Source organism: Perognathus longimembris, chromosome 5, assembly GCF_023159225.1.
Source record: "Perognathus longimembris pacificus isolate PPM17 chromosome 5, ASM2315922v1, whole genome shotgun sequence".
NCBI classification, from domain to species: Eukaryota; Metazoa; Chordata; class Mammalia; order Rodentia; family Heteromyidae; genus Perognathus; species Perognathus longimembris.
In genome coordinates, this window is record NC_063165.1 from 48,994,225 (window position 1) to 49,008,446 (window position 14,222).

General features: G+C 48.5%; 1 protein-coding gene across 3 annotated transcripts in view; it reads right to left on the reverse strand.

Moving 5' to 3' along the window:
* The window catches only part of Mylk (myosin light chain kinase), a 192,464-nt gene that overhangs the window by 22,850 nt on the left and 155,392 nt on the right, over nucleotides 1-14,222 (reverse strand). For all 3 annotated transcript variants that reach the window (XM_048346780.1, XM_048346781.1, XM_048346782.1), the window contains 3 exons: nucleotides 13,322-13,525; nucleotides 7,775-7,992; nucleotides 4,960-5,083 (listed from right to left, as the gene is read on the reverse strand). In XM_048346780.1, the coding sequence (XP_048202737.1) occupies nucleotides 4,960-5,083; nucleotides 7,775-7,992; nucleotides 13,322-13,525 (546 nt within the window). The remainder of the gene's footprint in view (nucleotides 1-4,959; nucleotides 5,084-7,774; nucleotides 7,993-13,321; nucleotides 13,526-14,222) is intronic.

Genomic DNA, 14,222 nt, shown 5'->3' on the forward strand with positions numbered 1-14,222 from the left:
CTCAGATGCTATGCAGTCTGAACAGGCCTGCAGGAAGAACTGAGTCTCAGTCTCTGGACACCAAAGCCTGAAGGTGGTAACTGGGCTGGGTGTGAGAGCAGGGAGTCTGCTCAGGACTCAGAACGGGCTCAGCAGTAGAGAGCAGAGGGCAAGGCAGGGCAGGGCAGGGCAGCCTAGGGTGGGATAGGCAGAGGTTCCCCCTCTCCCAGCACAACCCTACATCTGGACCCCACAGCTGAAGGCACCAACAGCTCTACTTGGGTACTCCTCAGCTGACTGGACTGCTTTTCCTAATGCTCACCTGCTCCCTGTCCCCCCCCACCCCCGTCTACATACACATCTCTTCCTTTCTGGTGCCTCTCTGATTGAATCAGAGAAGACTGGTGTCTTCTTCAGGTTCATGAAATCAAATCTGTCTGTTCAGAATCCGGTGAGAAACAGGGCTGGTATGGAGCTGGCCAGTATCTCCCCGATAGTGGCTTTGCAAAAGGCTGCCTGTGACCTCAGATTGGCCTTCTCAGATGTGAACAACCCATCTCTAGTGAGGGAGGTGTGCACCACATACATTGGCCCCATTCACATTTCTCACTGGTGCCAGAAAGAAGGGGAAGAGGGACTCTCTATATGAAGCTGGACAGACAACCAGCTGCAAAGAGGGACAGAGCCAGGTAGAGGATGCTGAGGGTCCCAGAGAACCGCTTCCAGGAGTGGTGTCAGGAGCCAACTAATATTTTCAGCACCAGGTACTCTTTCTGAGAGCCCAAGGTCCAGAGGGGAAATCTCAAGCTCAGATGAGCACTGAAGAAAGAGCCCAGAAGAGCGCCGAGGTGAGGTAGGGGCTAGCGATGGTGGGGGCAGGCAGCACTCATCAGTCTCCCTGCCACACTTGCATCCTCCCTCCTGACATCACACCCAGACACCTCCAGGCTGCTTTCCATACACCAAAATTAGCTACCCCCACCTTCTAAAAGTCATATTTCCTGATCTTAGCTTTAAAAGCAATCTGATAAACAATTAGCATAGTATCCGAACTACCACGTTCATCTACCTGAAAGAGCTTCTACTTTAAAATAAAGTGCTAAGCAGGTGCTGGTGATTCACACCTGTAATCCTAGCTACTCAGGAGGCTGAGATCTGAGAATCTCAGGTAAAAGCCAGTCTTGGCAGGAAAGTCTATGAGACTTTTATCTCCAACTTAGCCAGCAAAAAAGCAGCAAGTGGAGCTGTGGACCCAGTGGTCAAGTGCCAGCCTTGAGTGAAACAGCTAGAGACAGCACTCAAGTCCTGAGTTCAAGCCCGAGTACCATTCTACCACACACCTAAAATAAACACAATAAAAGTGCTGTTATGACACAGTAATTCTAGTTTCCAGATTGTGTATCCAACAGAAATGCATAAGCATGCTCACTAAAAATGGAACATTCCAAACTGGAAGCTACTCAAAACCCCATTCACCCAGAATAGACACATGGGTTATATCTACTGGCTCTGGGAATGAACAATCTACCACTTTGCTTAGCACTGCGAATGAGGCTCACAATGTGGAGGAAAAGAAGCCACACACTTCCTTTAAGTGTGCTTACATTTATATAAGATTCAATAACAGACTGACCTACCCCAGGATGGCAGATGTTGAGAAAATGGCTGCGGCTGAGGCAGTACCTGGGAGAGGACCAGCGGGCCGAGGTTCCTGTCTTGTTGAGTTTCTTGTTCAGGTGAGCTGTGGAACGCTGGATTGCGTTCCCTGTGAAGACTTGCTAAGCAGTTCAGTCACTGCTGCTGCTGGCTAGGCCTGCCATCCTGGTTTGCCTGGAACTGTCCCCATTTTAGCACTCAAAGTCCTGTATCCTGGGAAACTGTTGGTCCTGGGCAAACGGGGACTGTTGGCCACCTGCCCAGACTGTGGGAAGTGGACAGCCACATGGTCCTAGTGACCTCAACGACCATGAACCCATGCCATGACCTACTCCCTAGTTCCTGCTAAGGCCTAACCTTTTCCCTCCCCCTCCCCCGAGTTAAAGACAGTGCCAACAGACAATCCTTGTGTCACAACAGTCTCTTATGATTAGATGGGATCCAGGGTCCAAGCTAGGTCCTAGGGCAATAAAGTCTTGACGAGTGAGTTAAGGACAATTTCTGCAGGGCTGAGTATTTCCGACAGACTCAGAAATCTATGTCAGCTCCAGCCAGGCCCAGGGCAATTCCAAAAAGGGCAGGCCAAATTCAAGGGCCCTCTGGTTCCTTATCAGGTGCAAGAGAAAGACATCTAGAACAATACACTTATTCATCAGCGCCCCCTACTGGATGGCAAAGGCATGGGGAGAAACAGGGAACAACACCCCTGGTCCTGGGGCAGCCACCCTGGGTGGGAAACCAGTGATTCTGGAGAACAGATGCTGCAGCATGGGTCCAAAATTGAGAGGAGCTGCCCTCAAAGGCCACAGCAAGAGCTAAACAACTTCTTCTTCTTCTTCTTCTTCTTCTTCTTCTTCTTCTTCTTCTTCTTCTTCTTCTTCTTCTTCTTCTTCTTCTTCTTCTTCTTCTTCTTCTTCTCCTTCTCCTTCTCCTTCTCCTTCTCCTTCTCCTTCTCCCCTCTCCTTCTCCTTCTCCCCTCTCCCCTCTCCCCTCTCCCCTCTTCTTCTTCTTCTTCTTCTTCTTCTTCTTCTTCTTCTTCTTCTTCTTCTTCTTCTTCTTCTTCTTCTTCTTCTTCTTCTTCTTCTTCTTCTTCTTCTTCTTCTTCTTCTTCTTCTTCTTCTTCTTCTTCTTCTTCTTCTTCTTCTTCTTCTTCTTGCCAGTCCTGGGGCTTGGACTCAGGGCCTGAGCACTGTCCCTGACTTCTTTTTGCTCAAGGCTAGCACTCTGCCACTTGAGCCGCAGCACCACTTCTGGCCATTTTCTGTATATGTGGTGTTGGGGAATTGAACCCAGGGCTTCATGTATACGAAGCAAGCACTCTTGCCACTAGGCCATATCCCTAGCCCAAAAGCTAAACTTCTGAGCATGTGGAAAAGCCCCACTGTACAGCCACCCCCATGTGTGCCAACACTTCTACCACTGTGTTCCTAAAGAGCATCATAGCCACCAAGAACCTATTCTCAACGCAGGGCCAGTCTGAGGGATTTTTCAGATCCTTTAGTTTTCTATGGAAGCACTGACTTTCCCTTTTGATGTGTGTGTACACGTGAGTGTAGTTGTTTTTTTTTTTGGGGGGGGTAAACTCATGGCCTTGTGCTTACTGCCAAGTGCCCTAGTACTTAGCTCATGTCCACAGTCATTTGCTTTTAGTTTTTCAGACACATTAAGAAAACTTTTTCATGCGGCTGGGGATATGGCCTAGTGGCAAGAGCACTTACCTCGTATACATGAAGCCCTGGCTTCAATTCCCCAGCACCACATATATAGAAAACGGCCAGAAGTGGCGCTATGGCTCAAGTGGTAGAGTGCTAGCGTTGAGCAAAAAGAAGCCAGGGACAGTGCTCAGGCCCTGAGTCCAAGGCCCAGGACTGGCAAAAAAAAAAAAAAAAGAAAAAAAGAAAAAAGAAAACTTTTTCAGAAAGTTCCTGTACCTTTGTCTGGACTAGTCTCCTACCACAGTCTTCCTATCTCTACTTTCTGAGTAGCTGGGATTACAGGCATGCACCACCATAGCTGGCCTGACAAAAATTATTTTCTAATGGATGCATATGCATGCCTGCATCTTTGGGGAGAATATTCCCTGTGTTGCCAAGCAAGCTCATGGGCTAATTGCTCGTCTGGCAGCCTGACACCTTAGTGAGACCCCTCACAGTGTGTTCAGAAGTTTTGGTACTCCAACTATGTCCTTAGCCCAGCATGTGGGCAACCTGGTCCCTGTTAGAAGTATGGAATCCCAGACCCCAGTCAAAGCCTGCAATCCGGGGAAGCATCTAGGAGATTTGGGGATTCAATATGCTTGCAAGGCACTGGTTGAGGTTTCTGCCTTTCCTCATTTTCTCCAGCCATGCTAATTTAAGTGGCTTCAAATTTTGCACTGGTGGCTCACAACTGTAATCCTAGCTACTAAGGGTTCTGGGATGTAAGGATTACAAGGCAGCAGTGTTGAGGAGACTCTTATCTCCAAAGAGCAAGATGTAGCTTGTTTTGTTTTGTTGTTTATTTTTTGGTGGATGAAATTGTAGACCTCTAGCCTTGAGCAAAAAGGCCAGGTAAGAGCATGAAGTCTTGAGTTCCAGATACATGTATGCGCACACGTGCATACAACACGCGCGCTTTCTACCTGATCTCCTAGTTCTAACAACTGCATTGTTTTCTGTTGGTTGTTGGTCCCATTTATGGATCTATCATCAAAGGTGCTACTTAATACACACGTTGGAATCAGAGAGGCTGTCAGGTGGGGTCCCTGCCCCAGATGGGGACCACCCTCAAAAGACAGCAAAGACGGGGGCTGGGGATATGGCCTAGTGGCAAGAGTGCCTGCCTCATATACATGAGGCCCTGGGTTCGATTCCCCAGCACCACATATACAGAAAATGGCGAGAAGTGGCGCCGTGGCTCAAGTGGCGGAGTGCTAGCCTTGAGCAAAAAGAAGCCAGGGACAGTGCTCAGGCCCTGAGTCCAAACCCCAGGACTGGCCAAAAAAAAAAAAAAAAAAAAAAGACAGCAAAGACGCCCAGACATGCACCTGGTTCCCTCTCTTCTCTGTGGGTCCTGTACACAAGTTGGGGTGCTAGCCACCCTTCCCTGCTCCTGACCAGGAGCTCTAGGTGGCCCACAGTGGGGACAATGAGGCACCCAACATGGTGATCTTGGTGTGGCTGTCACATGTCGCATCAGAAGTGTGGTATGGGGCACGGGCTCTCTGGAGGCAGGGATGGGATGAGCTGGAAGACTGTGACCCTTCTCCCTGGGCTCCCATGGCGACTTGCCTGGGGCCTGCACAGTGTGCCTCTTGGCCCCCTCCCCCCGCGCCCTGGGACTCACAGGATATAGCAGATGACCCCGATGCTCCACATGTCCGTGGCGTAGCTAATGGGTTCGTAGTTGATCACTTCAGGAGCCACAAACTCTGGGGTACCAAAAAGGACCTTCAAGGACCCTGCATTCTCTGAAACCAAGATGGAGAGATGTCAGTGGGTGCTGCACACAGAGCCAGTTAGTTCAAGGGAAGCATTTCTGCCCTGGTCTGGGTCCTGGTCCCTACATCAGAGGGACATAGAGAGGAGCTTGCTAGGTCTTTCAGGTGCTGTCTCCATAGAAGATAGCTGAGACACTTGGCATCTTCGTATGCAAGCCCATCAACCCCTGTCCCCTCTCCCCCCTCCTAGGGAAGCCTGCAAGCCACACACACACTTCAGGTGTCCTGAGCAGGGCCAGGAGAGGAAGAGGCCCGTGAAGCCCTGGCTCCTCATGGTTCTCTGCTTGTCAGTCTCCATGAACTATCTCACATGGGCAGGGCTCATGCCTCCTGCTCAGCGATCCCGCAGGCTCACTGATTCTAGCACTCACATGGCCCGTGTGCCTGCTGCCAGCTTTCCAAGGACTTTTCTACTTGCTATACTCAACAATCCTAAGAGGCAGGTGCAGTGCCCAGGTTGCCAAGGACAAATGTGAGACCTGGGGAAGCAAGGCAATTTCTGACCTATTTCATTAGTAAGTGGTTCCATTACAGAGCCAGCCTCCTTACCCTTCCTATGTATTTAGCCTAAGCTCATGTCTTTCCTCCTCCCATGTGCTGCCAGGGTAGCTGGCAGAGGCCTAAACCCTAATATTGTGTGTTCAGTGGTGGATGTCAGCCGTAAGGACCAGGACTAATGAGCAGGCCCATTAGGTGCTAAGGGCAGTACCAGTAGCTGGAGGATAAGGCAGAAGAAGTGTGTGTGTGTGTGTCTACACGAGTGCAGGCACACACACACACACATACACATACACATACACACACACATGGGCAGGGAAGGGGGAGGACAAGCTTGGGCCAGGAGCCACATCTGTTCTGGTTTAACTCTGCAAGGACTACAGCAAATATTCCAAAACAAAGCCCGCCCAGTCTCACAGCACAGACCTGGGTCAGCTGCTAAGGCCAGCACTCCCTCCCCCCTACCCATTCTGTGTATGGTGGTTACTGTCCACGGGCAGGCCTCCACACCTGTAAGCGGGAAAGATGGAGCCAGTACGTGAGCCCAGAACTTCCCTTCTTATCTCAGGGTGGTGACTTCATGTGAACAGGACAGTGGCCAGACTGGGGAGTGACCAGCGACACGAAGGAGCCACAGAGACAGAGTGGATGCCTAGGACCTTGTATGTGAGCACACAGTCAATGGCCAAAATGGCTCTCGGTTGGTGATGGGGCTCTAACCACTTTTTCCATTACTGTATTTCTTTCCTCCTCAGTGTTTATTTGTTTTGTTTTTGTAGCCAGTCCTGGGGCGTGGACTCAGGGCCTGAGCACTGTCCCTGGCTTCTTTTTGCTCAAGGCTAGCACTCTGCCACTTGAGCCACAGCGCCACTTCCGGCTTTTTTCTATATATGTGGTGCTGGGGAATTGAACCCAGAGTTTCATGTATATGAGGCGAGCACTTTACCACTAGGCCATATTCCCAGCCCCTTTCCTCCTCAGTGTGTGAACAGTAGAGGGGTGGGCTCTGGAGCACCCAGAGCTGCGCACGTGGTCTTTGAACGATCCCTGCACACTCCCTGGGCAAAGCTGTGGTAAACCTTGGTGTCCTAGTCTACAACTGGAGACTCAGAAATCCTGTCCTGCTGACCTCCAGTGAAAATCAGTGATATTGGGTTGTTTTTTAAAATTTTACTATTTTACTTATTTTTAGTTTTGGGTGGTACTGAGGTTTTAAAGTCATGACCTTGTATTTGCTAGGCAAGCACTCTACTACTTGGGCCACACCCACAGTTCATTTTGCTTTAGTTATTTTTCAGATAGATTCTTTTACTTTCTGTCTGGGCTGGCCTCAGACTATAATCCTCCTGCTCCTTCCACTTCCCATGTAGCTGGGATTACACCTGGCTTTTTTTTTTTTCCTGTGCCAGTCCTGGGACTTGAACTCAAGGCCTGGGAACTGTCCCTGAGTCCAAGGGACTAGCACTTTACCACTTGAGCCTCAGCTTCTCTTCTGGCTTTTTAGTGATTATTTGGAGATAAGAGTCTTATTGTTTTACCTGCCCCAGCTGCATTCTAATCCTCAGATCTTATCCTTCTGAGTAGTGAGGATTACATGATTGAGCCATGGGTGCCCAGCCTGGCTTGTTTTTGAAACAGATGTCACTAACTTTCCTTTTGTTTGTGCTGGGGCTGGCCTTGAACCAAAATCTGATCTCTATCTTTCTCATAGCTGGGATGATAGGCACATGCTACCAGATCTGGTTTGTGTGTTTATTCTTAATGTGTAATGCTCTGGAAACTGTACACCGTGATGCAGGTGTGAAGAGCCACCATCACCAAAACGAGTCGGCGGCAGCAGCAGCATGCAGCAAGTAGCCAACACCAGTGTCATGCTTTTGGGGCACAAGGCATTGCTATCACCCTATCTCTGCTGGTCTTCCCAAGAACCCTATAGGATCTTGTAGCGGGAGGGATTGCTCTTGTCCCATCTTACAGATGAGGAAGTTGAGGCTTACAGTCACATAGCAGTAAGTGGCAGGGGCTCCACGTGAACCTGCACTGTCCTTGCAGTCTCTGGCTTTGCTCCCAATCCTATCAATCCTCTCTACGGGAACAGTATGGGAACATATACAGCCATTGTCTTAGCACAGCAGCGACCACAGGGCCGATAGTTGTCCTTACCCAGCCTTCGGGCCAGGCCGAAGTCGATGAGCTTGATCCTGGTGCCTGTCTTGTTGACACACATGATGTTCTCTGGCTTGAGGTCCAGGTGCACGATGCCCTGCTTGTGGATATACTCCACTCCCTCAGAGATCTGCTTCATGTACTTGATGCACTCTCGCTCCGTCAGCTCGAAGTCCTCATCAATGATGCGCTCAAACAGCTCACCCCCCGACACACTGCAGGGACAAAGGGAGGTAGGAAGGGGGCCAGCCCGGTGGAGTGGCTGGCCCAGGAAGACTTGGGGGGAGAAGCACCCCCTGACACTTCCTGAGCTCCTGTCCTCTGGCACAGGGGACCATGTCCCACACCTACCACGCTGCTGGGGACTCCGAGAAGCGTCTGAAATCAGGGGAGCTCACAGGAAGGCAGTGTTAGAGGTTGGTAGTGTGAGAATCTGGATGCTGTCTCCTCAGCAAAAATGGTGACCATGGAATAGACTCTTTCCCTTATATGACCAAAAATGTACAGGGGAACATTCCTGTATCCTAGCAGTATCTTTGAGTCGCAGAGAACTGAAGTTTGAAAAAGTTTATATGAGCATTTAGTTTGCATAAACCAGCGACAGAAAAAAATACTTTCAACAATCATAAGCCTCAGCAAAATTTCTGGAATTAGTTGGCTGTAACCCACTGAACTGGCAGTAGATTTGCTGACTGCAGCAAATTAGTTTACTCCCTCCAGCCATGACCAACTTGTCTTGCCAGGACCCCTTCCTTGCCCAGCCTGGAGGCATAGACCTTTCTATGGAACACTCTTTTTAGATTCTGGCCACTTCCAATCCAAGATGCTGACTTCTGGAACCCACAGCTGGGGATCTTTCACTAATGACGGACTGCCCGGGGCACCAGCCAGCCAGTGTGTCACCCTTCAGTACAAATGCCCTGCTGCCCAGGTGCCGCATCCCAGCTCAGGTCTCGTGTGCCAGTCCTCTTCACCTTCCTATCTCACTCACTGCTCAGTAAATTTAAAGCCTGTGCTTAGCAGCTTATGTAGCAACCACACATTTTAAACTCAATTTTCTACAGCAGCCACCAGATAAGGCCCCTCTGAGTGGGCTTCATTCTGGGATAGTCTTTTTTTTTTTTTTTCTCTGAGGTCCAAGACGAGGACTGGAACTACTTGATAGTTGAAGCTTTTGCTCACTGGCTAGTTAGTGCTCTAGCAACTGAGCCACACCTCCAAGCTCCTGGGATGGTCTTAATACAAGGGTGGGGGTTACTCCTCCTAAGAGGAGTCATTGTAAAGATTTGAGTCCTGTTCCTGCCTTTTACAGGCTTTGTGACTTCAGGCAAGTTAATCTTTCTGAGCCCTAACCTTGCAGAATGGGTAGGAATGTAGGACCCTTTGTAAAGCGTCCTAACACATAAGAGGTGCTCAGAACATGTTGTTTGGTATCATGTAGCAGGCCAGAGGATCTTACCACTGACCCCTGTGGGAGAGACAGACAGGTATGAACAACAGAGCCTAGCATACCACATCTTGTCCACAGGACCCAGTTGGGAGGTGGTGGGAGGAAAGGGGGGATGGGGATGGGGCAGGGGAGGGTGTCAATATGTGCAAGTGGCCACTAGGAGGAGCCAAAACTCCCAATTTAGAAGGCATCCAAGGAGAAGGTCCCTGCATGGCCAGCAGGTGGCACCTTTGGCCTTGAAACCCTCCATTTCTCTACCAAGGCTCCAAGGACAAACACTAATCTACACTGTTCTGACTTCGCCAATTCTTAATATCTCTCCATTTCTTAACATCTTTTCAATTTCTTCATCTGCAAGCTGTAGATGAAAAGTACACCACCTCACATGGACGTTGCAAAGATGGAACGAGTTAACGGGAGGTACTCAGAAGGGAGAAGCAAGTGCATGCTAATTATCAACTGTTACGTTTTTAAGAATTGCTTGGGATCTTAGGGAAAATAGTTCCCCAAGCTTCTGCCCTGCAGATGACTTTGTAAAATCTTGGAAGGGATCCAAAGACCAGTATTTTAAAGAGGTTTCCCAGATCACTCTGAGGGGCAGACATATTTAGGAATACTGCCTTACTCCGTTTCCTCTAAGACGAAGAGCTGAAAATCACAATCCTGTAGAAACCACTTCTTCATTTCCCCAGTATTTTTAAGAGGTTTCCAAGATCACTCTGAGGGGCAGACATATTTAGGAATACTGCCTTACTCTGTTTCCTCTAAGAGGAGGAGCTGAAAATCACATTTCTGTAGAAATCACTTCTTCATTTCCCTATATGAAATGATTTGTTCTTACCATAACCTCTCTCTACACTTGATGTATTGAGCCTCCCTCATTCACTTGTCAAACAAGCCTAGCCATTCTCCACATCTGGCATAGACAAGGTGCTCCAAAATGTTTGCTTTTAAATTTAAAATAATTCAGCACAAGCAAGTATGATTTTCAGTGTCCTTGGGAGTATCTGAGCAACCATTGGTAGATATGAGAACTAGGGAGATAATTATTGTTGCATATCTAGAGCTACCTTGCTCAATGTCAGTTCAGACAGGTCCTGTTCTATTTAAATATATGTAAAACTGTTGGGAAGTGTTCCCGTGATCCACTGCCTAGGATGGGAAGAGTTAAACAATCAGGATGAATGGTTTTACAAAATGCTCAGGAATATGGGTAGAAGATGTTGGTTTGATAGAAAGAAGCCAGCCTAAAATGGCAATAGAAAGCTGACACAGGGGCTGGGAATATGGCCTAGTGGCAAGAGTGCTTGCCTCGTATGCATGAAGCCTTGGGTTTGATTCCTCAGCACCACATATATAGAAAACGGCCAGAAGTGGCGCTGTGACTCAAGTGGCAGAGTGCTCGCCTTGAGCAAAAAGAAGCCAGGGACAATGCTTAGGCCCTGAGTTCAAGCCCCACAACTGGCCAAAAATAAATAAATAAATAAAAAATTTAAAAAAAAAGAAAGCTGACACATACTTAATCTCTTGACAAATTGGTAGTAAGTGGGCAAATTCATGAGTGGATTTCTACCATTACCAATGCTACCTACTCTGAGGGACTGTAGGCCTCAGCCAGCCCTCACTATCAACTATCTGGGGCTTCAACCCCAGATCCTCTCCTCCTTGTCTTACAGCAGCTAACTGGATACTTAGATGGGTTTTGCAAGGGTAGAGCAAGGGTGAGGCTAGCTTGCAGTGACTCAGCTGAAACTTCACATCCTCTTCAGCATTCAGGGTCCCACCAGCATGTAGTGTGTCCTAGATATTTCCACAGAGGAGAGGCCCAGGCCTCAGGCAAAGGGCCAGAAGGACTCGGCTTCTCAGCAACACTGCTGCTTGGTAGGGGCTGGTTCAGGGACCAGAAGTCAGAAAGGCCAAAAAGACACAACCATTCTTATTACCCACATTACCTCAGACAAGCTGCACAGTCAGGGACCCTGAATTACATTTGAATTTTTCGACATCAGCAGGCATCGCCCTTCTCTTCATCTCATTTCCTTTATCAAACAAGGAAGGCAAATTGTACTGTTGACCATCAACCTTCTTCCTGTCTGGGGCCAAGTCTTAGACTAGTTAAGCTAATGGGACACAGAAATGGGGCATGTGATTGTCCAGAGGTGAGCTCCAGACCCTGAGTGCAGGCAAATCTTCTGGCATCTGGGCCTGTGAGACTTGCTCCTGTCCATGGGGGAGGAGTGGGGTGGAGGGATGAAAGCCAGACCAGCTGAAACCTCCTTACATTTCTCCCTACTTTTTCCATCCAGCTTGCCAACTCCCGATTCCAAGCTAAGTATGGTATTCTGCCCACTAGTGCTGCTACCCAGGCTCGACTCCTCTTGCCCCCCCCCCCCTCACGAACTTGCCCAAGGTTTAACTTCTAAAGATAAGACATTTGTCCTCACATGCCCACACTGCATGGACCAAGCAACCTACTCTAGAACAAATATAAAAGCTGCTTCCTAGAGAGGGTGGAACATGCCTAATTCCCAGTCACCCAGGAGGCAGGAGGATTGCAAGTTGAAAGCCACAGAGCACTGCGCCTGCCAGCCTTAGTAGCATTCAGGAAGGGGCCTTAACACCCTCATTTGTGGATAATAAAAAAATGGGGACTGGCATAGTCCAGTACCTTACTCAAGGTAAAAAAAGAAAACCAAGAGGTGGGGTTGGGATCTGAAGTTAAGAGTTATCTGATTCACGTCTGTGCTCTCCAGCCATTTTTGCCTGTTCTAAGAAACACATTCTGAAAGGAATGTCTCCAAACATGACTGCAGTGAGGAGAGGGGAGAGGGCACCATTCGATTTGAAGGCCTCATCTTTCCTGGGGAAGAAGGCCCACATCCTGATGGGTCCTCTACAGTAGACTGAGATCTGAAAGTTCAATGCGGCCCAAGGCAGTTCTGAAATAGCTCTAAATTTTCAAGTGAACATACCCAGCCCAGTGCTCCTTCACTGCTGAATATTACAGGCATGAGTGAAAAGGTGTACACATCTTGGCTTGTTTGCAAAAGCCAAAGATTGAGACCACCTGACCCCTTGCTAAGCAGACAGACTACATGCTGCGTGACGTACCTATCAAATGAGATCCTGTGGGGTACTGGCTATTATAGTGACTTGCTGAACAGGGCAAAAATGTGGAGTTGTGAGTACTATACATTACCTTTGTGTTAAAAGACAGGAAACTGAAAATATCTATGCTCATATGTGCTTGTATTTTCATAAGGAAATTTCAGAAGAACATATACAAAACCAACAAAACTGTTTCCCTCTGGAAGTCGTGGTTTAACTTGGAGAGAAATGGAATTATGGTGAATAAGACTGTATTTTCTTGTAATTGTCTGGTGTAATTATGCATATTCAAAAATTCAGATAAAAAAGGGGAAAAACTCAGACACAGATGTTGTGGAAGAAACCTGGCTTACTGATGTCAAGGTGTATTTGTACATGTGTGCTATGTGTGTGCTGTGTGTGTGTGTGTGTGTGTGTGTGTGTGTGTATGTGAAGGAGAGAGGACTGGGAGGTAAAGAAAATGATGGATTCTGGGAGAACCTTGCCTGGTGATCCTCTGGTCCATTCCCCTGCCTTTGCACAAACCCAGCTGAGAAAGTACAACCCTGATAAGTGAGAAGTCAAACAGCACCAACAAAGGAAGAATGGCAAAGGCACAGTGGCAGGTTCCACTCCTGGATTCTGAGCCCCTTCTCTTTTTCAGAGAAATCAGAAAGCTGCCTCATCCTTCCTTTCCAGCTTGAGCCACCTGAAGGTGAGAATGCTCCCACATGAAACTTAAGAGCCAGGGGCAGCTTTGCCCTCACGTGGGAAGATGAGAAAGGGAAGGATGTGGGGTTCTTAGAGGACCCCCAGCTATGGAAATGAGTTCAGAGCGACAGACAGGCTGTTCTCAGGAGTCACAGAAGTGCTGTCCCCACTGGCCAGGCCTGGCAATAGGCAGGGGAGTGTACCCTGCTCAACACATCCCTGTGTGTAGTATGTTCTATATCGGGGCACAGAAGGCTGAAAGGGATGGGGAGAGGACACAGGCGGGAACCACTCACATCTCCAGGACCATGACAATGTTGGCCTTTTCCTCGAAGGCATCCACACACTGGACCAGCTTGGGGTGATGGAGGCAGTTCATAATGCCGATCTCCTGCCGAATGTTCTCTTTCTCTTTCGCCGAATAGGCCTTGAAGAATTTCCCTGCCCAGATTTTTCCAGTTTTCTTCTCCACAAGTCGAAAGACTTGTCCAAATTTCCCACTGTACACAAAGAGGGAGGAGAGAAAGAAGTCATATTTAGCTAAGCCTTGTACTAAAGTGGCCCACAGGACCAATCAGGCCTACCTCTTTTCAGCTTAAGGTTTTTAATGGAATCCAGTCACATCAGAGCTGCCCTGCAGGGAAACAGCACAGAGCCACAACAGTAACTCTCTGGCCCTTTGTGGAAAAGTTTACTGACCCCCTGCTCCAGATCAAGAGCACTTCCACTTAGAGAGACTCCTGAGTTGAGTTGAGGTTTTCGTTCTCAATTACAGAATTACGGAGTGGCTGCCTTCCTTCCCCTTCACTCCAGCATGCATGATCTGGGGACGAACCAGGATGGACATGCTTCTACTTGGGAGCAGGAGCTCCTCTGGGACATGATTTAGTGACAAGGTGACTCCTTTCCCAGGGCTGCTAAGATTTCTGTAGACCTCCTTTGTTTCCCTGAAACCATTGAAAATAAAAGCTGAGCCCCATCCTCTTTGCTTCCTCCTCTTGTATTCCTTCAAGTAGTGACAGATAGGGAAGATGGATAGCTTGGGGGGATCTGAGCTGCCCCAGGGAGGTGGCAGTCAACAGTGATGAGCAAGTTCACCCTGAGAGGACCACTGCATTTTTTAATGAAAAGCCTGGCACTGCTAGACAGCAAGGACTTGCCAGGCTCGATTTCTTCTTCTTCTCCTTCTCCTTCTCC